Source organism: Lepidochelys kempii, chromosome 3 (assembly GCF_965140265.1).
Source record: "Lepidochelys kempii isolate rLepKem1 chromosome 3, rLepKem1.hap2, whole genome shotgun sequence".
Taxonomy (NCBI): domain Eukaryota; kingdom Metazoa; phylum Chordata; order Testudines; family Cheloniidae; genus Lepidochelys; species Lepidochelys kempii.
Genome location: NC_133258.1, coordinates 147076655 through 147104590, shown reverse-complemented (window position 1 = coordinate 147104590; position 27936 = coordinate 147076655). Strand labels below are relative to the sequence as shown.

The 27936-nt window shown below is 42.8% G+C and overlaps 1 protein-coding gene across 10 annotated transcripts in view; it reads right to left on the bottom strand.

Moving 5' to 3' along the window:
• The window catches only part of LTBP1 (latent transforming growth factor beta binding protein 1), a 375466-nt gene that overhangs the window by 62838 nt on the left and 284692 nt on the right, over nucleotides 1-27936 (bottom strand). For all 10 annotated transcript variants that reach the window (XM_073338422.1, XM_073338423.1, XM_073338424.1 and 7 more), the window contains 3 exons: nucleotides 26684-26809; nucleotides 17237-17362; nucleotides 8304-8447 (listed from right to left, as the gene is read on the bottom strand). In XM_073338422.1, coding sequence (XP_073194523.1) covers nucleotides 8304-8447; nucleotides 17237-17362; nucleotides 26684-26809 — 396 coding nt within the window. The remainder of the gene's footprint in view (nucleotides 1-8303; nucleotides 8448-17236; nucleotides 17363-26683; nucleotides 26810-27936) is intronic.

Genomic DNA, 27936 nt, shown 5'->3' with positions numbered 1-27936 from the left:
CACTGTGGTGTTGTCTGTCATCACTGATACACATCTCCCACTTAAATGGGCTTGGAAAGTCTGACATGCCAGGTATACCGCTCTAGCTCTCTGACATTGATGTGGAGAGTGAGCTTCGCCTGAGACCAGAGGCCTTGTGTCCTGAGGTCTCCCAGATGTGCCCCCCAGTCCAAGTCCAATGCATCCATAACCAATGAGAGAGTTGGCTGGGGGCTGACGAAGGGGACCCCTGGACACACTAAGTGTGGGTCGAGCCACCACAGAAAGGAGTCGAGGATCGGGTGAGGCAAAGTCACGAACCTATCCAAACTGTCCTGGACTGGCCAATACACTGAGGCTAGCCATGATTGGAGTGGCCGGAGTCTGAGCTTGGCTTGTTGCACCACATACGTACAAGCGGCCATGTGTCCCAGGAGTTTGAGGCAATTCCTTGCTGTGGTGGTGGGGAACTGCCTGAGATTCCGAATGATGTCTCCCAGGGTCCAGAACCTTGATTCCGGTAGGTACACCCTGGCCTGGGTCGAGCCAGCACTGGCCGTATGAACTTTATCCTCTGAACATGGGACAGAATTGACTTACCTGCGTTCAGGAGAAGGCCCAGTTTGTCGAACGTTGCAATGATGAATCTGACTTGCGCGTCCGCTTGGGCCCTGGAGCGGCCCTTGATCAGCCAGTCATCGAGGTACAGGAACACCTGTACCCGGCACCTGTGCAGAAACGCGGCCACGACTGCCCTGCATTTGGTTAATACTCAAGGCGCTGCTGAAAGGCCAATCGGAAGGACTGTGAACTGGAAGTGGTTGTCGTGCTCCACAAACCTGAGGTATTTTCTGTAGGACGGTGTGACTGCTATATGAAAGTATGCATCCTTCAAGTTGAGGGCGGCATACCATCCCCTAGATCCAAGGAAGGGACGATGGAGACCAAGGAGACCATGAACAAACTCAAGTTCCATATGAACTTGAGCTCTCGCAGGTCTAGGATGGGCCCAAGCCTGCCTTTGGCTTTCGATATTAGGAAATACCAGGAATAGAAGCCCTTGCGATCCTGAGGAACCTCTTCCACGGCCCCTAGCGAGAGGAGTGACTGCACCTCCTTATGAGGAGTTGCTCGTGAGAAGGGTCCCTGAAGAGGGATGGGGAAGCGGGGTGGAAAGGCAGGAGGACAGAGAATTGGAGTGAATATCCCTTTCTTCCATGTGGAGCACCCAGCAGGCTGACATAATACGGGCCCATGCATAGGTGGGATGAAAAGGTAAAGTGGGATGGATCCAGTCTTTGCACTGGTGCGTCGCCCCTGGGTGCACCTTCAAAAGGCTGGTTTTGGGCCTGAGGAGGGTTTAGACTGACCAGCCCTGACTAGAGGAGGGGCGAGGTCTCTTCTTTGAGTTCCTATTTCTCCTGCGCGACCCATCCTGCCTACCCTCGGTGGGGGCTGGGGTCTAATGTGCCTCCATTGTGTGGCAGGGGTATGGAGGCCCAGGTACTTCAAGGTGGCTTGAAAGTCCTTGAAGCTGTGCTGTGTTCTCGGAAAACAAAGACTGACCCTCAAAGGGGAGATCCTGGATTGTCTGCTACACTTCATAGGGGAGGCCAGAGACTTGCAGCCAGGAACAACTCCTCATGGCCACCCTGATAGCCATGGTGCGAGACGCTGCATCCAGGGCCGCCTGCAGGGATGCATGGGAAATTAATTTGCCCTCCTCTACTAGCATGGAAAACTCTGCGTGAGAGTCCATAGGGAGGAGTTCTGCAAATTTTTGCATGGCCCCACAAGTATTATAATTGTACCTGCTAACCACTGCATGATGGTTAGCAATAGGGAGCTGCAAGCCCCGCCCCCTGTGGAACAGATTTTCCTTCTGAAGAGGTCCAGTTATTTGGCCTCTTGTTTCTTGGGAGAGGGCCCCTGGTAGCCCTTGAGTTCACGCTGATTGGCCACGTCCACTACCAGGGAGTCCAGCTGGGGGTGCGTGTAAAGATGTTCATACCCCTTTAAGGGGATAAAGTATCTCCACTCATACCTCTTGACGGTAGGCAGCAATGAGGACGGGGGGTCTGTCACAGGGTCTTCGTGGCATCGCTGATGGTTTTAATCAGTGACAGCGCAATACGGGATGGTCCTTTTGTTGAAAGGATGTCCTCCACCACCTCCTCAGGTTTAATGTTCAGGTTCTGGGCCACCCGTCTCAGCAGCTGCTGTAGGACCCTGCTGTCCCCTGAGGCTTGAGCAGTTGCTGATCCAGCCACTGCCTCATCCGGAGATGAGGAGGACAAGATGGCGGCCGGTACCGGAGCCTGTTCCCTGCCCTCAGCCCCTCTGGAGTCCCTAGGAGTGAGGAACACTGGAGCCGCAGCTGGTGCTGTAGTCAGTGTCACTGGCGGTGCCCTGGTTATTGACACGGGCAGTGCCAACGATTGAGCTGTGATCAGTGCCGAGGATGGTGCAGGAATCAGTGCTGAGATTGTCGACGTCGCGGTCGGTGCCGAGATCGTTGATGTCAGTACAGCTCCGGATGGGTCCCCTGCAGTGGTGCGGAGGGCATGTGTGGTGGCCCAAAGAACACCCATGTCACTGAGGCTGGTCTGGAATCCTGGCTCTGCCCCCTGGCTCTGGTGATAGGCCCAGGGTGTCCAGAAGGGCCACTGAGGAGCCTGCCACTGTCCCAGCCACTGTGCTGGGTAGGGTTGTCAGTTATGGTGGGAGCGGGATCTTCTGCTCCTACTGGAGCGCGATGACTCCGCTTCCGACTCCAAGGTCTCTGACTGCGAAGACCACAGAGGAGCGGAGCCACTTGACGCCAGTGAGCGATGCCAACTGGAAGACCAGAGCAGCTCCCCAACATGGGCCACTGGTGCTGAAGGTTGGCATGCAGGGGATGATACCCTCATTGCTACTATCTTTGCCAGCTTGCCCACAGAGTGGATTGGGCCAGGAACTGGTGCCAGAAACCTCTTCTGCCTTGGAGGGGAGGGTGGCGCTGTCAGTGCCAGGAGGTCCGATGCCACTTCAAACGTTTCCGGCATGGAGGGAAACTGTAGGTCCTCGTGGCGACAGATTGGTGAACGGTGCTTGGTGGGTAGTGACTGACCTATCAGGAATCGATTTATCGTGTCTCATCTAGACAAGGTAAATCGATCCCCAAATCGACGCCTGTACTCCACCTCAGTAGGAGGAGTAAGGAGAGTTGACGGGGGAGCCGCCGCGGTTGACTCGCCGCCGTGAGGATGGCCAGGTAACTCGAACTAAGATACTTCGACTTCAGCTACACAAATAGCGTAGCGGAAGTTGCGTATCTTAGTTCGAACCACACCCCCACCCCCAGTGTAGCCCAGGCCTTTGAGGAGTCCTTCATCGGCTACAGCTCATGTGTCAACAATGCCAGAGCACTGTGCACCGAGGAGACGGCACTTGGGGCCGGGGCCGCAAAGCTGAGGTCTGTCTGAAACCAAAGTGCTGCCTCCATAAGCAGAAATCAGAGGCGCTGTTCTCTGTCCTTGAGTGTCCTGGGGCAAAACCCTCTACAGATTTTACAACCGTCCCCAAGGTGACCCTCCCTGAGACACATGAAGCACAAAGTGTGTGGGTCACTTCTCGGCATAAAACTGCCACAGTCAGAGCACGGCTTAAAGCTCGGGGACCAAAGCATACCCCAGAGCTGGGGAAAGCGTGGGGGGGGGCGACCCCCAAAGGAAACTTATGAGAGAAAACTATCTACACTAACTAAACTACTACTGGATTTAACTATATACACTTGATACTGTGAAGCACGCACTTGTCGAGGCAAGAGCAACGGGGAGTTCCAGCTAGCCATCACAGGTGGTAAGAAGCAACTGAGGGGGGTTGGGTCAGCAGGGCACTATATTGAGTGCCATGAGGGTGCGACTCCAGGGGGCACCCAAGCCGACCCTAAGGATACTGCTAAGGGGAAAAATCTTCCAGCTCTCATGCATGCAGCGCGCACACAACTGATTGGAATTGACATGAACAAGCACTCGAAGAAGAACTATATATTTAAATAAAAATTATTTGGTAGTAATGACAGTACGAAAGGTCTCCCTTGAAACGTAAAGACATACAATTTAGATTTGGGTACCAGACTCAGTCTAGTGTCTAATAAACAATGCAGATTACAAGAGCCACCAAGAATAGTTTGACATCATTGGCAGTCTCTGTTCAAGAAAGGCCCAAGACTGAGGAGCACAGATGTTATTATTCAGGAATGATCAGAATAACCAACTTTAATATCAGATGTTTGTGAGCTGCTTCACAGTTAATAGCGTAGAAACAGATGATCCTATTAGACACCCTTATGACTCTTTTCTGTGTCATCTTCTCCTGATCTCCCCCCAAAAATCTCCTCTTAACTTTCCCCCTGAGAATCCCAGCTTTCCAACTCTATTAGCTATATATTTGTTTTTCTACCCTTGAAGTTTCATGAGTTTTTGCATCATAAATTTGTAACTGGTCTTTGGTGAGGCTACATTTTTATAGAACTGGTCCAGGAGTAAACATATTATATTTTGGATGCCAAAACAGCACACTTTTTATTTCATGAATACTGGTAATCCACTGTTCTGAATGCCCCAGTAATTGAGCACATTATTTTAAATACTGAGGTGAGAAAAAGATGAAGTTGCAGCCTAAGGTCTCGATCCTTCAACTGCATCTGCACAGGTGGATCCAGGGGCCTGTGCAGAGTCATATTGACTTCAGCGGTCAGGGCTGCACCTGAATTAAAGCCATGGCAGGATGGGGGTACAAAATAAAGAAAAGAGAAACAGGTGCTTTGAAACCTGCGCATTCGATTTTTTGTTAAATTTATTTTGTATTGAATTGAAATGAATACTGGAAGACAACAAGATGGCTGGAACTAAGGAGACGAATGTTCATATACTGACAGCATCATTTCAGGACATAGCAAATAATAGATGAATTTCTGCCAAATAAAAGGAAAGCTCTAGGTCCCCCGTGGTGAATAAAGAGAAGTGTGAACATACAAAGGGAACAGCCTTTAACAACATGTGAAAAAGTCCCTGAATTAAAGTTATGCTTCAGTTATGCCCTGCCCCTACCTTCAGTAGAAATGGCATCCCACTTCTCTTTAGTAGAGTGGAAATGGGATGACATTTCTCTATGTGCAAAATAGCACACATGTATAAAAACAAATATGCAAAGGCTGAATACATCTGTAAGATTTGCATGTTAATGTTTACAACAGTATAAGGCAGACAAGATATTTTTCTCTGCATGCAGGTAAAATGAGGCACAAGCCCATGTTGGGGGTGACATGGGAGCACACAGCAGGAGCTCCCAGAAGCACGGTGCCTGACTCAGGCACGTGGCATGCCAAAGCTCTAGGAAGCATGGCCGTTGCATCATCCTTTGCACGAGTGTAGCATGAACTCCATCACCACCTTGGTGTGGCTGGTGCTAGGTGGAAGGATGTGGCATTGGCCCTGCACCCTTTGGGCAGCGTAGCACTGCTGTCGTAGCTAGGCTTGTAGATTCCTTCTATTCTGGGGAAAACAACAACTAGACTGAGCCCAGTCCCTGCGCAAGAGGAAAGGCTGTTTGTGCTCTCCTCTGCCTTACACACTCATGCAAGGGTCAGCCACAACCTGGCATTTAGCCATTAATTTTCAGCATGAAATGAAAACAAAAAAGAGGTAGGTAGGTTAAAGAAAAACAAACACATTGTAAACTCCATAAGAGTTTTCCAAAACCTACAGGTGCAGTAGGTAATATTACGACTTCACAGTTTGTTTGGGTGATCAGTTCCTAGGATCTTCAGACTCTAAGATAGAACCCATTTGAGCTCAATGAGAAAAGAGTTTGCTACCAGGCTATCCAGAAAAGTGCATGCTTTGTCTCTTATATAGTATACAAAGTAATATCCTGTCCAATGAAACATTGATTGTAGGAAGTGTTTTTTTCCTTCAGTTGTGCAAGCAAACAGAGATAAAAGAATGGTAAGATGTCCCGTCCTTCACAATGTACATCAGCTTATAGTGTTCCCTGGTAACAGATAGGTTCCCTTATTCCATTAGTCAAATAATATAGTGTGTAGGGATCCTACTGGGCTCTAATTTCCATACTGTCTGGTCTCCTATATGAGATCTTCCTCCATGATGAACCTTAACATAGGAGAGAAAATGATTAAGTATGTGTTTTGTTAGTGCCCAAAGAAGGGGTCCATATTGAGATGAAAAAAGTTTTTCTCTTCCGAACTGAACACAAATGAAGTGCCCATTCATGATGCCAAACTGAGACACCACTTGCTGTAGACTGTACAGATGTTCACAATATGATCATGCATCCTTGCTGGACTTTGTGGGCTTTCCTTTCCCTCAGCAATAAATGATAATAGGATACATCCATGAACTCTGCTTGGTTTCTTGGGCTTGGCTTCCCCTCTGTTGGAATCAGATGACCTGCTGGGCTTCTTGGGAATGGCTCCCCCTTGATGTGACTCTGCTAGGTCTTAGTTCATTTTTGACTGGGGAAAAAATAGTTAAAATCTCGCAAGTGTCATCTTATTTGGCACCAAAATGAGATGGCACTCATAGCTGGCTGTAGATCTTTGTAATATGATTTACCCTCTCCTTTTTGCATGCTTTGATCAGCAGTGAAATAGTTAACAATGTTGTCATTTATGTTATCATCATTAGATATCAGTATTGAGATGAGGCCCCTTGAGATGAAAGTATACTGCAGTTTGCTTCCTCACAAGTAAGTAAATGGCAATACTGCTGTGTATTCTTCTTCTAAACCAGCAATTCTCCAGAGTTTTCATTCCTTCAACCTCTTCATAAGGTGAGGTCCTCAGTCTAACCCATTGCCATTGGTTCACAGTTCATTTTATTATGTAGCTGTTTCACAGACAGTGTTGCAATACCAATGTGCTTCCCTGTGCAAGTACATCTCAGGAAATGTTGCAGAACAAAATACTGAAGAAAGCATATACACATTAAGTAGGAATCTGTGAATAAACTACAAAGAGTTTGTAGCTCTGATTCTTTAAACAGAAGAATTTGCCTCTTAGGTGTTGCACAAAAGAGAACTTGATCTATTATTAGGAAGGTAAAAAGGCACTATGTTCAGTGAGCCAAATCCTGGTTCCATTTGAGTCACCAGGAGTTTTGCCTTGTTCAAAAGATTTGGAAAGATGGGAGACAGGATGAAATTTCCAGGGCCTCCTGAATTATATAGACTGGAATTGATAGTACAGCAAGTTATTCTAAAGCTATTCAGTAGCTAGTTCAGCCTGCAATGTAAACCTAAAATATATTTGTTTGTTTGGGGGAGAAGCTCATGTAAATCAATTTGCCAATCTCAATTCCCCCTTATCCTGGACCTGTTCCTCTCCCCAGACTGGAGCTGTGTAGCCCACTTGGAGGCAACTTTCTGAGAGAGAGAGAGTCCTAAGATAATTTTTAAGTTAGTGTTTGTAGTAGCATCCCTAATGTGTTAAGACACTGAATAACATAAGAGAAAGGCACAGTGGCTGCTCTGAAAGGCTCACAATCTAAAAAGACAGATCAAGAGTAAAAAAACAGGGGCAGGAGGCGAGAGTACAACCCACAAGTAACGTGGACAAGGTGACTGGCCATGTCTTCATGAGCCTAATATTTTGGGGATTTTTCAAACTAGATACAAAAGTAAATAGTTGAGTGGCAATTTGTTTAAGTTCTTCTGTTAATATTCAATAATAAGCCTGGGTTACCATATACAAATTTTGCTCTCAACATTACACTTCCTTCAACCTTATCCAGACACCAGTAGTTATCTATATAAATTTTAAAAAAATTATTTTAAATCTCATGTGCTGTAGCCTTCATTTCACTGCCAAAGATGAACATTGACATCACCACCTCAGCATGGTACACATCATGAGAAACAATGTTCCACAAACCACACTGTGTGAAAAAAGGCCCGGCTAATCAGAGCTCTGAGATTGCCTCTTGTACAAAAATTAAAGGCATCTATGCCATATTTTTGTTGTTTATGATTTATAGCATGCTCAAGAATAACAGAACCAAAAGCACACATGGCTTATTATATTACTATGCTTTAAAAAGGGGTCTAAAATACACTATTTCTTTAGAAAACAGTGATTTAACTACAGCAATAAATAAAATCCAAATTTACCCAATTTTCATTGTAACTCTTAACACCCCCCCCCCCTTTTTTTTTTTTTTTTTTACAGCCTGTCACAATTTTTTATCCTTGCTGTTATTCAGGAGGATGTGCATTTTTTATGCTTTGTATTATGTCTGCAAGCAAAGCCACTGGTATTTTACCTGTTGATGTGCGGAAGCGACATTGTCCAGTCATTGGATCATACTCCTGGTTTTCATCGGAACAGAGACACAGGAAGGTGCCTTCTACATTTTCACAGAGGGCTTCACCACATACCCCACTCAGCATTTCACATTCATTCACATCTGGAGAATGAAGCATAAATTGATTCAGACATGTTCTCCATCACTGACAGCTCTTTATATTACCTGCTCTATCTGTCCCAATATTGTCTGCAGAAAAACAAAGGCGATCCCCGAGGAACAATCAATACCTGACTACTACTTAAGTGGACTCCTAAGGAAATTAGTTTGTCTGAGGAGATAAAGGCCATTGAAAAAACAGTAAAATTATAAAATGCCAGTGTTGATTTTAAGGTAGACCAGAGTCCTAACTTTTTTATTCTCCTTCTCCCTCATCCCCATTTCTTACAATGTAAGATATTGACTCCTTTTGAGCTATGTTTGCTATTACCAGAACAGCAAGAAACCCACCAGTATTTATTTATTTTTATTTAACAGATATTGTGCCAAAACTTACTGTCATTCTTTCAAAGGTCAGTGAAATCAAAGAGTTCAACAGGTAGAAGATGACAGGATTTAGGCCCTGGTATATAAACAGAATTCTCTTCTCCCCACACCCTGAAAAACTGCCTTCCTGCAGCATGTTCTTTTTGTCCTCTAAACCCATTTTTGTAATAGACTCCTCACCCACAAAACCCTATAGGTTGCTCTGGAGCCCAGAAACATTATTCTGGTATCACCTAGTGAAGACCCTGTGGAGCAATGCAAGTCTCCTCTTCTACAGTAAGGGCTGGGTCCCACGGTACTCTCAATTGCTGTTGGCCTGGGACCAAAAAACATTCCATGAATCCTAAACTTGGCTCCCAACACTTCTTACCTCATCTAAATACTATGAAAAGTTGCCATTTGAAAGGAGAGTTGTCTATGGTTTGAATGACACGGAATTACCAAAAAGCTCAGCACTGGCTTAACTCTGCTCCCACTGAAATCTATCGGGGTTTTACATCTGACTGTCCACAATACAGCACATCCACTAACTACATAACTGTAAAATTATTACATTATTTTTCATAATTTATACATTTATTTTTTGTATATTTAATTGACAATATACAGTATAATATTTGTAACAAAGCATACTGGCTCTTTTTTTATCCACCAAAATAAAAATGTAGCCATATAATATACTACACTACTGATTTTATATGTTTTTATCTTATCTGGATCAGCTAACTTGACACTTTCTAAATTCATTTAATTAATTATTTTATTTTGTTTGCTGCATATCAAGAAGTTCAAAGTCTGCTTTCGGGAACACTGTTTACAAAGTATGCAAACACATATTTTCCATAAAAAATGTTTTTGGTAGACAGTTTACATCAAAATAATTTATAAGCATGTTTGAATACTTTCAACATCTCCTATAATCTCATTATCACATATCCAAGTCAGCAAAACTGTGAGGTTCTTCCACAGGGCAGAATCCCATTCATTTTACGAACAGCCAGAAACAAAAAGCTTCCACAAACTTTCTTTACTTCTTCTTCTCTTCCTTACTTTCCCGCCTGAATTTGCCTTAGTATTTGAAAAGTCATTATATGCAAAATATTACACACAAACCACTGATTGTGACATTACAAAAGAAAAGCAAATATCAACACAGCGCCATATGGGACAGCTTGTATTTAGGATTGGCAGTATCCAATTTTGATTTTTTTTCTAATGTCAATGAGTAATATCAATGAGTAATTTTTATTTTTTTCTGATTTTTAACTATTTTTATAGTTGCCAGAAATTAAGGTGGGGTGGGGGTCGGGTTGGGTTTAGGGCTGACAGCAGGGGTGCTGAGAGTTCCCAGCACTGACAGCGGGGCTGCAGGGGCCCCCTGCACAGCTGCGGGGCCCAAGCTGAGGGGGAGGCTGTGAGCCTGGCCCAGCGGAGTAGAGATACTAGCCAGGACTGCAAGGGGCTGTGAGGTACTGCTGCACAGTTCCTGACCAGGGATGGCTCCCACACTCCTGGCAGGTGAGTGTGAGAGTGGGGTCATGACAGCAGAAGTCTCCCTGCACAGCTACAGGACTGGTGACATCTGATCCCTCCAGGCACAAGGTGAGGGAAGGTCGTGTTCTTGACAGAGACAGCAGAGACCCCCAGCCAGGGCCACAAGGACAAGTCCCTGGCCATGGGGGAGGCCACCCAGCTGCAGATGGCTCCTGGCCAGGGACGGAGCCATTCATCAGCAGGGTGGCCTCCCTCATGGCTGGGGGCTCAGCCTCCCTCTTCTCACAACCTAGCCTGGGATCTCTGCTCTGCCCTGCCAGGACCACAGCCTTCCTCACACCTTGCGCCTGCAGTGATCAGGTGCCATCGGCCCTGCGGCACCAGAGAGAGACCCCTGCAGCTCCACCATCACCGGAGTGAGGGAGCAGGTCCATAACAGTAGGGCTGCAGTTGCACTGCTGCAGGGTTGGTGACACCCGATCCCTGCAGGTTGCACTCCTGTTACCGACAGTTTTACCATTGATTTCAGGATGTTTATCAACATCTATCTATTTAAACTGAATTCTCCTAAGCCTATTTCCATTAGTTCAAATAGGCTTAATTTCTCTGAGTTTATGTTTCATACCACTGGAAAAAAAAACCCCATCACTCCCATAGAATTAATTTTGCAAGAATTTATTTCCTTTCAATTCAATCACTAAAATTAAAGAAATCACAAGTTGAAGCAACACTGGCATTCACATCAGATGAAGGGCCCCATCAAGGAAAGCATCTCTATTCAGCATAGCACCCAAGTATGTGCTTAAGACAATGGGATTTAAGAATGTCCTTAAGTGATGAACTGAAGCATGTGCTTAAGTGCTTTCCTGAATTGGGGTCTCAAGTTAACATGCCTTACCACCCAAACATCAGAAAACCAAACAGACTCAGACTCCTTACCTGCACAACAAAATCCCTTTCCTTTCCACCATGTAGCCACCTGCAAAGCATACATCCAATTCTCCAGAATTGTGCACATATGCACTAACTTAACTGTGCCCTCAGAACCTGTAAGGTAATCATTACTTTTGCCAGTAAAACTCTATACATTGGTTACATCATTTTTCTGAGGCCAGGTTTGGGTGTTGCATATTTGGGTATGATAGTGAGGAACTGGATATATCCATCCCCCAGCTCCTGGAGCAGCCCAGTCTGTCTTCCTGGAGCCATGTGCTGAACACAACCGTGGAGGACGGCAGGCGGTAACAAAAAAGAGAAATAGCTCATGGAATGTGAGAGCTCTAGGTATTCTGGGCATTACTAGAATAGGTTATGCCAAATTAGGAGGATCATTTAGAATGTTTTACATATAAATTCCCAACTAGCTCACTTGGGAGACATTATCAGAGTGTGCATGTTTAGTCTGGAGTTCGTAGGAGCTGTATTTGTCTAGCTAAAGGGAGCTGAACAAAGGTGAGGGCTGTCAGGACCATATTTGTAAAAGAGCATTTTAAAGTATTTGTTTTCTAAAAGATTTAGTAATACTGGCAGAGGAAACATTACAGAAAACTCCCTTTGCCCAGGAAGAGATAGTGTGCAGAAATTGGAAACTCAATGAAATCATTTGTTTGTTTAAGACAGGGATTTTACCCCCACTGTAATTTAAATTCTCAATGCAATCTGTACTAGTAGTCACTACTAACACCTCCATCATTCTGTAGGTAACCACAGACTTCTACAAGTTGGCAACACCCACTTATTATAAAATAAACTATATAAAATCAAGGAAATACTCATTGCTTCATGACTGATGGGCTATACTGTGCAAATGACCCCTATTCAGAATACAGAGCTCAGCTGGGCTCTGAACCTGCAAACGCTTATGCATCTGCTTCATTTTAAGCACCTTTAGGGTCTCAACAAGGTCAAACAGGCCAAACTAGAAGTTGCAGTCACAGAAAAACTAAAGCAAATTTTCAACATGTTGTTTAATAATAACTCCCCCCCCATCATTAACTAAGAAACAGACAGATATTTGCTTTAAAAAGCATTTATGCATTCTGATTTTTAGAGTCAGCTCCTACTCCTATTGAAGTCATTAGGAATTTTTGCCATTGATGTGAGTGATATCAGGAGTTATCCATATACCATATAACCAGTAACCTCTCTCTCAGGTTTCTATCAGTAAAGAGTTAAAAATCAGAACTCTTTACGAAATATAACTGTATTCCACAAATTAAATCATGTGAAAGAGAATGCACAACAGTAAAGGTCTTTTTTCTATTTCTACTAATCCTTAGAGAAATAAAGTACAAACTAAGTTGAAAAGGCCTATTGACAGCTTGTAGCAGAATCTGATAAAAGCCATAAACTGAACAGTCATGATGCAGTTCTAATGAAGTACAAACTGTGTACAAAGGCCAATCTGTTTTAAGAACAGTTCATAGGGCCAGATCCATCCACTGCAGTGGAGGGAGAGCACAACATAAGAATGGCTATACTGGGTCAGATCAATGGTCCATCTAGCCCAGAGGTTCTCAACCTTATTCTTGCAGAGGCCCACCCCAATATGCTATAAAAACTCCACGGCCCACCTGTGCCACAACAACTGGTTTTCTGCATATAAAAGCCAGGGCCAGCGTTAAGGGGTAGCAAGCAGGGCAATTACCCAAGGCCCCATGCCACGGGTCCTCCAAGAAGCTACATTGCTCAGGCTTCAGCCCTGTGTGGCGGGGCTCAAGGCCCCAGGTTTCAGCCCAATGTGATGGGGCTTTGGCATTCTGCCCTGGGCTCCTGCTTGGCGGACCTCCTGAAACCTCTCGCAGCTCTGCAGGGCGCCGCAGGCCCCTGGTTGAGAACCAACTGATCTAGCCCAGTATCCTGTCTTCTGAGAGTAGCCAGTGAGTGCCAGGTGCTTCAGAGGGAATGAACAGAACAGGGCTATTATCAAGTGACCCATCCCTTGTCAATCAGTTCCAGCTTCTGGCAGTCAAAACATGGGGTTGTGTCCCTGACTGTATTGGCCAATAGCCACTGATGGACTTATTCTCCAGAGCTGGCACTAGGCCCCATAAGCAGACTAAGCAACTGCTTGAGGCCCTGAGCAGTTCAAGAGCCCTCCCAATTCGCTTTTTATTATAAGAACTTGCTTGTTTTACTATTGTGAGGGAGGGCAAAAATATTCCTGCTTAGGGTCCCCAATGGGCTAGCACTGGCTCTGCTATCCTCTATGAATTTATCGAACTCTTTTTTGAACCCAGATATATTTTTGACTTTCACAACATCCACTGGCAACAAGTGCCACAAATTGACTGCATGTTGTGTGAAGAAGTACTTCCTCTGGTTTGTTTTAAACTTGCTGCCTCTGAATAAACATGGGGAAATAGTTTTACTTTGTGTAATGCATAGACAAACCTCACCCATTTATTCTTTTACGTAGTTGCTGATCCATGATAGGACCTTTCCTCTTATCTCATGACTGCTTAGTTTGCTAAAGAGCCTTTGGTGAGGCACCTTGTCAAAGACTTTCTGAAAGTCTAAATACACTGTATCAACTGGATCACCTTTGTCCACATGCTCATTCACACCCTCAGAGAATTCCAATAGATTGTTAAAGCACGATTTTCCTTTACAAAAACTGTATTGACTTTTCCTCAATGTATTATGTTCATTTATGTGTCTGATAATTCTGTTCTTTACTGTAGCTTCAGCCAATTTGCCTGGTACTGAAGCTAGGCTTACAGCCTGTAATAGCCAGGATTGCTCTGAAGCCTTTTTTAAAAATTGCCATTACATTAGCTATCCTCCAGTCATCTGGTACAGAGGCTGCTTTAAAACTGCTATTACCACAGTTAATAGTTCTACAATTTCATATTCGAGTTCCTTTACAACTCTTGGGTGAACATCATCTGGTCCTAGCCACTTATTACCATTTAATTTAACAATTTATTCCCAAAACTCCTCTATTGACACCTCAATCTGGGACAGTTCTTCATATTTGTCACCTAAAAAGAATGGCTCAGCTGTGGGAATCTTCCTCATATCCTCTGCAGTGAAGACCAATGCAAATAATTTGTTTAGCTTCTGTGCAACAGCTGTGTCTTCCCTGGGTGCTCCTTTAGCACCTCAATCATCCAGTGGCTTCCTGCTTCTGATGTACATAAAGAATTTTTTTTCCGTTAATTTTTGTGTCTTTTGCTAGTTGTTCTTCAAATTCTTTTTTGGCCTGTCTAATTATATTTTTACCTTTCACTTGCCAGAATTTATACTCCTTTCTATTTTCCTCCATAGGATTTCACTTCCAATTTTAAAGGATGTCTGTGTCTCTGTCTATTTTACTCTGTCATTTAGCCATGGTGGCATTTTTGTTTGTTTGTTTTTAACTTGGGGGTATACATTTAGTTTGAGATGCGATTATGTTGTTTTTAGATAGTTTCCATGCAGCTTGCAGGCATATTTTATTATTGTGACTGTTCCTTTTAGTTTCTGTTTAACTAGCCTCCTCATTTTTGTGTTTGAAGTTAAATGCTATTGTGATGGGTTTCTTTGGTATTTTCCTCCCCTACAAGGAGGAAATGTAATTTAATTGCATTACAGTAGCTATTACTGAGTGGTTCAGCTAAATTCACCTCTTGAACCAAATTCTGTGCTCCACTTAGAGGATTAAATCAAGAATTGCCTCTCCCCTTAGGGCAGGGGTAGGCAAACTTTTTGGCTGGAGGGCCACATCTGGGAACAGAAATTGTATGGCAGGCCATGAATGCTCACAAAATTGGGGTTGGGGTGAGGGAGGGGGCTCTGGTTGGGGGTATGGGCTCCAGGGTGGGGACAGAAATGAGGAGTTCAGGGTGCGGGAGGGAGCTCCGGTCTGGGGGGGGGGAGTGCAGTGCGGGGGCAGGTGCTCCGGCTGGAGGAGCAGGCTCTGTAGTGGGGCTGGGGATGAGGAGTTTGGGGTGCAGGAGGGTGCTCCAGGCTGGGAGCGAGGGGTTCAGAGAGTGGGAGGGGGATCAGGGCTGGGGCAGGGGATTGGGGCATGGGGAGAGGCTCAGGGGTGCAGGCTCCGGGTGGCTCTTAGTTCAAGCGGCTCCCGGAAGCAGCGGCATGTCTCTTCTCCGGCTCGGACACGGAGGCGTGGCCGGCAGCTCTGCATGCTGCCCCATCCACAGGCACCGCTCCTGCAGCTCTCAATGGGAGCTGCGGGGGCGGTGCTTGGGGTGGGGGCAGCATGCAGAGCGGAGCCCCCTGGCTTCCCCTACATGTAGGAGCTAGAGAGGGGCCATGCCGCTGCTTCCGGGAGCTGCGTGGAGCAGCCTCCCACCCTGCTCCCTGGCTGGAGCGCCGGAACGGGGCAAGCCCCAGACTCCGCTCACCAGCAGAAGCTCGAGGGCCAGATTAAAACAGCTGGCAGGCTGGATCCGGCCCACGGGCTGTAGTTTGCCCACCCCTGCCTTAGGGGTTTGCAGGACTAGCTTCTCCAAGAAGCAGTCATTAATAGTATCTAGAAATTTTGTCTCTGCATCCCCCCCTGAGGTGACATGTACCCAGTCAATATGGGAATAATTCAAATCCCCCACTATTATTGAGTTTTCTGTTTGTGTAGCCTCTTGACAAGGGGGGGGGCTTGTTGCTTATGCCTCCCTAATTTTATGTCCATTATTGTTCTAATACTGGCCTTGGTTCCCATCATCTGGGAATAGTTGGACACCATGAACTCTGGTCACATTCCCTTATCCCATATTATGTTAGGGCTGCAATGGATGGGTGGCACAGGAGCCAGCTATGCTGGCTTTATGGCTTCTGTGGATTTCCCTCCAGCGATGGATAGATTTCGGTCCTAAGGAATCCCCTCCAAGGCTCTCTTTGTGCTGCCTGCCTGAGTTGTGTGAAGGGAGTGCTGTGAATCCGGTCCATCACACTGAAATGAATTTCAAAAGGAGCACTGGCTCTCTCTGAAGTGGTGCTCCCACACCAGATGTTAAGAGTAGCAAATGTCGCATTTCAATGAAAAATAATTTAAGGTCTAAAACTCTGTTTTTCTTTTTAAATATGGGTCAGAATACTCAGCACCTTGCAAGCTGAGCCCTAAAAGTGGACCAGAAGAATTTTTCAGTAAAACCATTTTTTACTGAATATATATAAAAAAATTATTTTTACCACTCTTTCATTCCCCTCTGTTTTCATTCAGCGTAGTGTTACTGGCAAATGTCTTTCATCCTGAATCTAGTCCGAAGAAATTCCTTAACGAATACCTTTTGTTGATCTGGTATTAATTTTATATTAGAAACTTGTGGTGTTCAGGTCCAACCACCACTATTAACAACAGATTTGGAAATCTATTACTCACTAGAGAAATCTACAATATTTACACATTTATGGAATTCTCACATCTTTTCACAGTGATAGGTGTCTTTCCTGGAGCTTGAAGGTAATGTTAAAACCTGTTCAAACACACTGTTTCTAAGGAGGTGTGCTGTTTAATTCAGACAGGCTGTACCACACACCAGACTATATTTCCTGTAGGAGGTAGTACAGAGTTCTGGCTAGTCAACTAAGAGACTAAACAGATGTTGCATTTAAATAAGCTGAAGTATTAAATTCAATCCATTATGATTTATATTTGTGAATGGCTTGACATTTGCAGAAATAGTGGGTTTTTTTTTAAATAGATAAAATGAGTGGCGCAGCTTATTTGCTGTTGGTTTCCACTCCAACCTTAAAAACAGATTCTCCTTTAACAGATACACAGTAAGTACCCACATGGTATACAGGGTTTAGAGAGCAAGACATATTTGAGTCCTATGTTACTCTGAAATGGTGCAATTTAACATAAAATGATGGAAGACAAAATAATTTTATGAAGAAATAAATTCTGTTTAAATCAGTTTTTCATCCCTGAGGTGATGCAGTACTGATTATAAAATCTAAAAACTCACCCACACACTCTTGCCCATCCTGTGGGTCCTGATACCCCTGGTAACAAAGGCAGCGGTAGGAACCAGGTGTATTTTCACAGAACCCATGACTGCCACATAGAGTGCTGTTAACACATTCATCAACATCTGGAAATAAGACATTTTAACATCAGACAGACATAATAATACAAAGGCAGTTTGACAGGTAGACAATTACATCTCTACAAGTAGATACAGTTAGTGTATCTGTAGATTTTAAGGGAAACAAATACAAAGGACAAGAAATAAAAATATTACTGGTCAGATAATATTCTACAGATAATTAACTTATGAGCATCTATAAGTACATTTTTCTAGAACAATATAATAATAGTGATGTACATACATGCTTCAGATTTACTCTACTATAACAGCTGCATGCAGATAGACAAACACTGAAACAACAACTTCCTAAATTTAATTTTACGCAAGCCTGGCAAATTCTAGCCATCTCCCTCTCCACAATATTAGAGCTTGATCCAACAAAAATCACCGTAAATAATACAATTCTTGTAAATGGAGCTCTCTCTTTTAGTGTTTTCTATGGTGTCCATCATTTTAGTGTTAAATAGTAAACAATATTGGTAAAGTTCACGCCTGTGGAGAAAGCCAACACACGGAGGCCCCAATTCAGCAACGCACATAAATGTATTTAAGTCCCATTGAAATCAATGGAATATAAGCATATGCTTTTCAGCGCATAAGTGGGACTTACAGAGTAGCACAGACCTTATGTTGGGCTTCTGCACAAGTGCCAGTAGCAAGGATTTGCAGATTGGGCCTTTAGGCACTAATTCTGTAGATTTATACACATGAACAGCCCTTACTCAGGTCTGTCAAGTTTTTAAGGTGCAGAAGTATTTTCAGAATTGAGGTCTTAGTGTGTAGCTCCTATTTCTGGTTTGTTGCCCGCCCTAGTGAGCATCCTAGAGTACTGTGCTGAGTAAGTCTGCTCTTCTGACTGACTCAATTGCCACGTCAGCCTATAAAGAGTCTGCTTGTGGCAGAGAGCAGTCTGTTGTTATAAGTGTATTATGAATACCGTGAATATATTATTTTAATCTCCATTCAAAATAAGACCTAAAACCGAAGTCCTGACCACTTGTGGTCATTAAAAATCTCATGGCATGTTTTTCAGGAGTAAGAATGTTAACCCCAGTATCCTGGCTAAATCCCAGTTTGGGTTATTACATTTTGCCATCTTAAATCACCCCTGCAATTTCAAATGGAGAAGTTATTTCTGCATTCCATTTCTAAAAGCTATTGTAAATGTTGAGTAGTGATGCTGTCCACTGTGGAACACCTTCAGTGTTCTGCTGCTGAGGTGGCTGCATTTCAGTGGTGAACCAAGTGATTCTTTTTACTTTATAAAATGCACCAAGTTTAGGCTGTAGCTGTATGTGAAATTAGTTGTGCACATTAAAGCATACAGAAACTGAGAAAAAGTAAATTATAGAAGGATTCCAAGAAAAAAAACCCTGGGAATGGAGATTCAACATCTCATTCCCAACCAACCTCATACTGATGGCACCTATACTCATTCTTGCCATCTCTACTAAAGGCTTTACATATTCATTCGGCTGGAAAGTTGACAGAACAGAACTTTGAACCACACCATATAAGACAACCCTTCGGACAGATGAGCATTTCCACAATGCTACTCTTTGGTATTTCTCAGAAAGGAAAGAATGGAGACATTCAAGTGCAGCTCTGTCTACCTCTCCCAGTGTTTGGAGCTGTGTCAACAACACCTCATCATTTACAATACCAAATGCCTAAAAGAATCAGGAAAGACATGCCTTGTTCATCTCCTGAAAGAGGTCATTGAGCAATGATATCAATGACTTCTCTTAAAAATACCCAGATCTAAAGTCCAATTGAAAGGGGTCAAGGAAATCTAAGGTCTCTGAATCACTTGGTCACTGCCCCTCAATGGCTGCCTAAATTTTGGTAGCCTTTCACTCATAGGCCCAGACTTCCCCTCTGCCCCGTGGGTGCTTGATCCCCCCACCCCTGGCCCCGCCCCTGCCTGCCCCAATTCCACCCCCTTCCCCCAAGTCCCCACCCCTGCCCCACCTCTTTACTGCCTCCTCCCCAGAGTGCACCACGTCCCCACTCCTCCCTCTCCCTCCCTGAAAGTCCTAAGCGCCGCCAAACAGCTGTTAGGTGGCGGGTAGGAAGTGCTGAGAGGGGGAGGAGCAGGGACGCTATGCTCGAGGGAGGAGGAGAGGTTGGGGGTGGGGGGAGCTTGGCTGCTGGTGGGTGTGGAGCACCTGCTAATTCTTCCCCATGGGTGCTCCAGCCCCGCAGCACCCATGGAGTTGGCGCCTATGTTTTCACTGCCTGCCTACCGCAGCAGCACTACCCAGAATCTCTGCAGTGCTACAGGCTATGGTTCTAGCCAACACACCCATCCCACTCATAGCCCCACTCCTGTCCCCATGCAGAGTCTTGTGAAGGAGTACTTGGAGAACAGCCTTTGGTTGTCTGCCTCAGATGGTGTTCTAAAGGAATTTTCCCTCAGCTGGAACTAGGGCCTTCAGAGCCTCTCTATGCTGTTCTGGCCTCTTTACACAGCATAAAGGGACTGGACCAGGGGGGAAGAGTCTCCCTCATATACTTCTAAGGCCAAAAGGGATTACTCTGATCATCCAGTCTGACCTCCTGTATAACACAGGTCATAGAACTTCACCCAGTGATTCCTCCATCAAGCCCAATACATTGTGGTGGAACTAGAACATATCTTTTAGAAAGACACCTAATCTTGTTTTAAAGACTCCAAGTGGTGGAGAATTTATCACTTTCTCTCCTAAGCTGTTCTGTTTAATTAGCCTCTATTAATGTATGTAAAACTTATGTAAAAATGTGTAAAATATATACTTATGTTAATGTAAAATTTCCAACATTGCACTGAAATTTAGAAATATTTTTCTTGTTATATTTATTATTGTATTTGGTATAATTTTTTTCACTCGTAGCTTGGATTGCCACAAGAATATTTTACTATTAAAGGTAATATTACTTGGAATGATAAAACTTTTATCAGTGGTTAGTAAATAGATGATTGATTTTTGCCAATACATGTTCTTTTAATATAATTCTTTTTATCTTGATTTATTAAACAGATCAAGGAAAAATACTGCAGTAATTAATCTTGAAAATGGTTATTTGTCTTTGGTGAAGAATACAATCATTAATACATTTATCTCACAGGAACTGAATGTGATAATGGGAATGGGCTGTCAAATAATTGGTTATTGAACTGTTCAACATCACAAAAAAAAATCAGTAAAATTAACAGAGCAGTAAGAGTAGCCAATACGTGTATCTGTATTATAGTGTTAAAGAAACATTATCAAGTCTGAGAGGTCAAAAACTTGTCTTGGATTCCAAATACTTCCATCTCCTAACCAATCACCACAACTATAGGACAATTATTATTAAAAAGCAAAAGCAAGTGTACTATGAGAGACCCAGGATACCTGCACTTATGGATGCACTTTTCTGACCGTCTCCTCTTGCTACTCAGAATAAGATCTTATTTTATTCATTAACCTTATATTGTGGTTTGCAGAGTTTTGTACATGTGGACACAGAGAACGGTTATGATCCTGCACTCTTTATTCAGACAAAACTTCCATTCAGATCAAATGAGAATTCCGTCTGAGTAAGGAATATAGGATTGAGAGCCAAGTGTATAAGACAATACAAAGCAATGCATTGCATATATTTCCAGTGGCCAATTACAATTTAATAACAGGGATTCCTGAGCCACAGAACACAGTTATTCTATTAAAAGTCTACACAGAGAAGACAAGAACTAGGAATTTAAAATTATATAAATTACAGTATCCTTTTCTCGTAATAGCTATATATTAAAGAAAACAGATGGGAAAGGATCATATAAGTCTGTTCTCAAAAGGTAAAGTGAGGTCATTGACTGAAAAGCAGCAGAAACAAAATCCATCATTGCAACAAGTGTCCTAATTAAATATATAACACATCCACAGAGGATGATTTTGTTTTTAAAAGTACACAGTCTGAACACGACTGACTCATACAGTGAGTGACTGGGAACCTACAGAGAGGGTCCAAGCACCAAATATTTTTCCTTGTCTAGACAGCTCACTCAAAGGCCTCCTGTTTTACAGCCGGAAAGGGCATTTGTTGCTTTAATCACCCTGTAAAGTATGTGACTTGTAATGGGCAAACATCTTGCTACATGGAGACAAAAGTGGGGGAACATACTAAGATAGCATATGTCTGTACAATTAAAATGTAGCTTTGTGATTATGATATATTTCAAAATCTAATGCCAGTTCTGCATTTCTTAATCAAAACTCCTACTGATCTGAAATCAGTAAGAGTTTTACCTGAATAATGAGTACAGGACTGAGGCCTGAATAACTAGGATCTTAAAAGGAATGCCTCAAATCAGCAAAACATTTAAGTATGTACTTAAGTCTATACCTATTCAGCAAAGCACTTGAATCCAAATTAAGGGAAACATTGCTTTCAGGAAAGCACCTAAAGATGTGATTAACTTTAGGTATCTGCCTAAATTGCACTGAATTCTATTCAGATTGTAAGTTTTCCAGGGCGGGGACTGTTTCCTTCTACATGCTTGTACAGTATAGTGCTTAGCACAAAAGGCCCCAATATTGGCTGAGACCTTTAGGTACTTCCATAATACTCCTAATAAATAACAATAATAGTAATGATGAGGGGGAAGTCAGAATAACTAGGATTTTGAATATAGTGTTTAGATGGCCACGTGAAGTATTGCTGGGTGGCTATTCCATGTGGTGATGGTGATTTGCACCTCCGGCTTAAGGAAGAAGTTTCTCTGTTTTCCATTCAAGTTCTGGGTCACTGCTTTAGCCTCAGGGTCAGGGTGGATACATTATGGCTTGGAACCCAATCTGTCTACTTCAGGACATGTGAGAGGGCTGTTGAAGCTTGCTAGGAAACTATTAAGCGTTCACCAAAAGGTGGCCCATTTTGGAAAGTGCCATGAATTTATTTTGGGTTTACTTTTGACAGGTCAAGGATGGAGTTTCCGACTTCACTGTAGAATATTTAAGTTGGGGGTCTAGCATGCCTGTGATGATGGCCTCTGCACACTACATTGGAGGAATTCACTTGCACATTTAGTGGACCATACCATGGCTCCAGAGGAGTGCCAGAGTTCCTGCTCCTCCTTCCCAAAACCTCCTTCTCTTCCCAGCAAGGGCACAGTTAAGGTTGTGATGTGTGGTCTGTGGTGAACAATGGCTATGCAAAGTAGTAAGGTGTCTGGATGGAGGGATAGAAATTATGTATTTTTCATCACTTAACTTCTCATTTCCCCAATGTTGAGGTTTATGGTAGGTATTTTGTGTGTACAATAGCCTTAACTGATACACAATATAGTGTTTTTTTGTTTTAGAAAGATCTATTCACAGAAGTGCCCTGACAGCTCAGAGGTATGACAGCTACGAAGTGGAGTAGGGAAGAAGCAGAAAGAATGGGGAGCTCCGGTGGGCTGAAAGATACAGACATGTTATGGTAGCACTTAGATGTGTTGGGAGCTACTATGTGTGAGTTGGTTCTTGGCACAGAGAGGGGAGATGCTGGGGGGATTCCCGGAAGAGGCACTGGGGGTGGAGCTGGGGACAGAATTGAGTGTCGCCAGGACCAGAGTAGAGGCTTGGGTATCAGGGCAGGGCTGTTGCTTAGCACCGAGAATGCTGCCATGACTTATTGCTGCCAAAGCTGGCTGACAGTTAGCTAGGGAAGAACCTTTGCAAGAATCTCAACAAGCTCAATGGAAAGCTAATGAGTCCCCCAGTGTTACTTCCAAGAGTTTCCTTATTAGGTAACTCTGTCAAGCCTGATCACCAGATTCAGCTCCTGGGAAGGGGGCAGTGATGGAATACCACAGCTACTACAAAGGTTTGATTTACTCCTTCGAAGACGGTAGAGTCTACACAGCTGTGCAGCTTACTTTGGCCAGTAGCCATAAAGACTCAAGACCAGGATTAAACCACACAAGCTCCTTAATCATCTTACGTTGTTTTTAACTTTTCAGAAAACATCTGAACTTGTAAGAAAACAACCCAGAGAGATGGAAAATCTTCTTTCCAGGTTACTAAAGGCAGCTAAATCCAGCAAAATGTCCTTAGTCTCTACTCTGATGATATAAACAGCTATTCTCATTCACTTATCTAGAAATAAAATTCATAAAGGCAACTAGTGTGCAGAACAGTAGCTTCCGCAGCTGGAAGCCACATCCTCTCACAGCACCTGGAATGTTATAAGTTCTTTTTGTTTCTGTTCTTTTTTTTAAATTTTATGCTAACCTGAATTCTGAAAATTATGGACATACAAAAACCAGGACTGAAGTGATTGGTGTCTGCTTGAAAGCTTTTTTCAGCTTTAGATCTTTATATTTTTATTATTTTTTAAAATTAAAACGATTGCATACAGTAGCCAATTATAACTTAAAAGGATTATTACTGCTTCAGGAGACTATAAACAGCCGTGTTTAGTCAAGTTATTAAAGTACATTTCCTAGTGTCGAATATACTGCCTGATCTGCATCCCATATACACCACCAGTTACCTGTGAAGCACAGTTAATGGGTTTTACACTTTTTATTTTACTCTCCATTGTTTATAAATATATTAGATGCCTGCATATAAATATTCTTCTGATTTAATCCTTTTCTATTTGGTTAAAAATCTGGCTTTTTGTTTGTAATTAAGATTAACTTTGTACACATAACCATCATCATCAATGATGCCACCACATCTCTGGGAATAGTGCTGGTTAATTAACTGGCACAGACCCAGCCAGACTTCCTCATTGTTTTGTGGGACCCCTAAAACTAGCAGTTACTGCTTTTGTTTAGTTGAGGTTGCTGTTTAATTCTGGCATTTCCTAACTTTTTGAGTGTCTGACTTTGCAACCTTGATAATGTTCCTTTAACATAGAGTTTCGTTTTGTTCTTGTGATATAGAGTGTTTAGTTTAAACCTTTCTGACTTCTTCCTTACGCTCTATGGTGAGGAAGACACCTACTATAGTATTCTTGTTCAGAAACTGAAGACATTTAACCCTTTCCCTGCTAAATACTGGATGGAGTCTATATATCCTGCACAATTTTACATGAATAATTTTAGCAGTCTGGATTCTGGGACAACTTTGAAGTATTTTCATTGTTTGAGATCATAAAAATGCATCCCACTGCCAGAACTCTTCAGATGCACTGTCTCTTCTCTACCTGACAAGGCTATTCTAATGGCACAAAAAAAAAAAGGCTCTTTCAGTTCATGCTACTATTAATTACTGAGCACTGACAAGATGGTTGATGCCATATCAGTTCTAAATATTTTATGACAATCTCTTCATGGTAGTACAGCAATGTCCCATTGCCAACAGCATGTTTGGCTTTATTAGTTATTACTACAGCAGGTATATGCTAGACAAAAATTACTTCAATTTTCCTCCCGGTGTATCTTTCACAAGGTGGGGGGAATGAATACAGTAACCACGCAGGACGTCTCCACATGCCCTCTCCATTGCAGAGAAGGTCTTTGTACCAGCCCTGAGTAGACTGATGGGGTGAGGTTTGTAGAGGTGGCACATCTAAATGTAAATAAATTTACATGGGTTAATTGGCCTCCAACAAACTAACATTTGGAGTGGAGAAGCTGGTTGGGTGTCTGAAGTCCATCTCCCCTAATTTCCAACACAAAGCTGCTTATAACTCTATCCAGTATTTCTGCTATTCATGAATTCTCTAGAATTGCTTCTCAAGATGCCTGCTGTTTTTTTTGTGTGTGTTTGTTTGCATTGTTTAATTTTGGTTTTATTCCTCTTGAATCGTTGTTATATATTTCACAATATTTCTCGATTGAATAGTCCATGTATCTCTATGAATGACCATTCTTAATCTGGTTAGTGGAACTTTTACTTCTTACTTTGTTGATGGCAAAAATTATGTTTTCTGTGTATTACGGATCATAAATCTCTTTTTTAAAATTTACCCAAAGGACGGTAGAGCAGCACCACTGGCAAGTGTGTGCTTTCAATCAGCAACAGGACACTTTCTTATGTTGGAGCCAAACAAAAACCCCAAGTGCACCTCATCTGCAAACTTTCCATGCCTGTGGTTGAGGTTTCTCACCATTGTTATTACTGGAACTGTTTTTACTACCATTTTTGAAAAAGATCTATATATGTGTGTACGTGCATGTGAAAAGGGGGAGGGAGAAAAAGAGGGGGAATGTATGAGTTTGGTTTAAAATTGAAAATTCTAATTTGAAGAGCTATTTATTTGTAGCTCTGACAAAAAATTTAAAAATGTCTAAAACACTAAGACAGAATTTTAAAATAGCCTCATGCAAAAAGAAATTAACCATGATTGCCAGTTTGATTTATTTCTACTGCAGGAATATTTCCTTCATGTCTGTATTTTTAAACATATTACAAACAGGGTTTTAATGTTTCAAATAGAGCCATCAGAACATTAAAAAATTAAGTTAAGGTTTTACTGCTAAAATATTTGAGAAGCCCTAAATTAAAGGTGCCTAAACTTTGTAGCAATAATGGTCACACTTAAAACTTTCCAGGAGTCTGAATACCCCCTCTAATTTATGTGAATTTTGTGACCAATTCCCTCCTTCCACCCCCTCAAGGGGATTTTAAAATAAAGAAAATTTTTTCCAGCTATGAATAGTTTTTTCACTTTACAGCTGTGTGTCTTTTTGCTTCTCCCTCACCTTTTCCCATTTCTTTATTCCATTCTCTCTCTCTCTCCTTCCATCTCTCACTTTCCGTTTGCAATTAAATCCCCCACACATTGCAGTTTAATTTATTAAATATTATAAAGCATTAAGGTTGCACAGTTAGTCACCAAAAGACAAGAAAAGCAGAAGTTAAGTTTCTAACCTTCACTCAGTCTTGCTGCTTGTTCTGTACGTTTCATACTATACATTTTATGACATGAACAGTAATATTAAGCTACATGTTTTCCAGAAAAACAAGAATATAAAACACCATATACTTTATGTGCAAGGTTGCTATATTAATGTTGCTTTTGGAATCTTACAGCCAAATTGTGACTACCTTATTTACCCAACTAGTTCCATACAATCAATGGGATCACTTAAATGAGTAAGAATCTGGCCTTTAATTTTTGCATTTCTTAACTTCTTGTGACTAACTATGCACATTCAATATTGCATTAGCAAAGCATTTAATATTTAGTTCTCTAGATTCTCTTTAAAAAATTTAACACAGCTTTAGGTGCTTCAAATGAGGAAGAAGACAACTTTTATGTTGTTTGAAAAGTTTTTAGCAACATAAGCTCTTAAACTACATTAAATCCTTACTGTGGCATATGGCTACAGGGTGAAATTCACTATGGTATCACTACTCATCTCACCTTCACATGTTTGGCCATCTGTAGAAACTGAAAAGCCTTGTTCACAAATGCAGTGGAAAGAACCATCTGTATTTAGGCATTCCCCATGTGGCAAACAAAGTTCAGATCCTTCACATTCATCGATATCTGGAAAACACAGAGCAGAGTTGTAAAATGTTTTAAACTTCCCTCTCTAATATTACTTGTGAAGCAGATTCCAACGTGCATTAGTGTTTGGCATATTGCCACAACCTATTTACATTGGTTAATGACGGTCAGTTAAACTGCCAAAATGTATGTGAGGAATGCTGATACCTGTTAGCAGAAGTGTGCTCCACTTGTCATACATGATCTGTTTTCAGCCATGGGTGAAAGTGCTAAATCAGTAAAAGTATGTTTACTAGAGTGAAGGGCCAGATTTTCTGTGGTGCTGAACAGAAGTTTGGCAGAGAGGGAGGGGGTGCCAGGAAGCCAGTAATTACACCACCCTGACCCCAAGCACAGGTTAGAGCAGCGTATGGAACTAACTTCCACCAGCTAAACAGATTTTAAGGGCCAATATATCAGCTAAGCACAGCCAGAGAGTACATTCTGGTCAAGCAATGCTCCCTTCACTTGACTCCCTACAATGCGGCTAAGAGGAGGATGGGGAGTGGTGCAGGGGCTAGCTACATCAGCTCTGCACTAGCTGACAACTCCCTTGTGTCAGAAGGAGAATTCTCAGATGGCCCACTCTGATTGCTTTCTGGACCCTCTGTGCTGCTCAAGTGGCACAAAAGGCGAGAACGCAGCCGAGATTTTAGTACAAGGTCTTGACAGCAGAGTTTGGAAGATTACATTTTGTTTCCAATAAGTTGATTTTCTACACACTGCAGCCAAAAAGCATCTTTAGAATTTGGGCATGTTCTCAAGATGTCAGTGCATACGGAGCAGTCAAGTACTGCTCAGTTTTTACAAGTAAAGATATTTTTTCTGCCTGCCTACCCTGCAAACTCAACCTGGAATTAGAAAATCAACTCTTTGTTCTTTCTGGATCAAGCATCATCAAAGATAAAAATTTCTGCAGCTTGAACTTAGTTAGTAATTCTGTTGATGATGCATGAGCCAGAATAGAAATCAACTCAATGTTCTGGAGCAGTGTTTCTCAACCCACAGCCCACGGGCTGTCTGCAGCCCAATCAGCACACATCTGTGGCCCATGTGATATCCTCAGGGCCATACAGGTAGTATAAATATTCTTGTGTGAGTGAACCCACAGAACACATAGAAAGCTG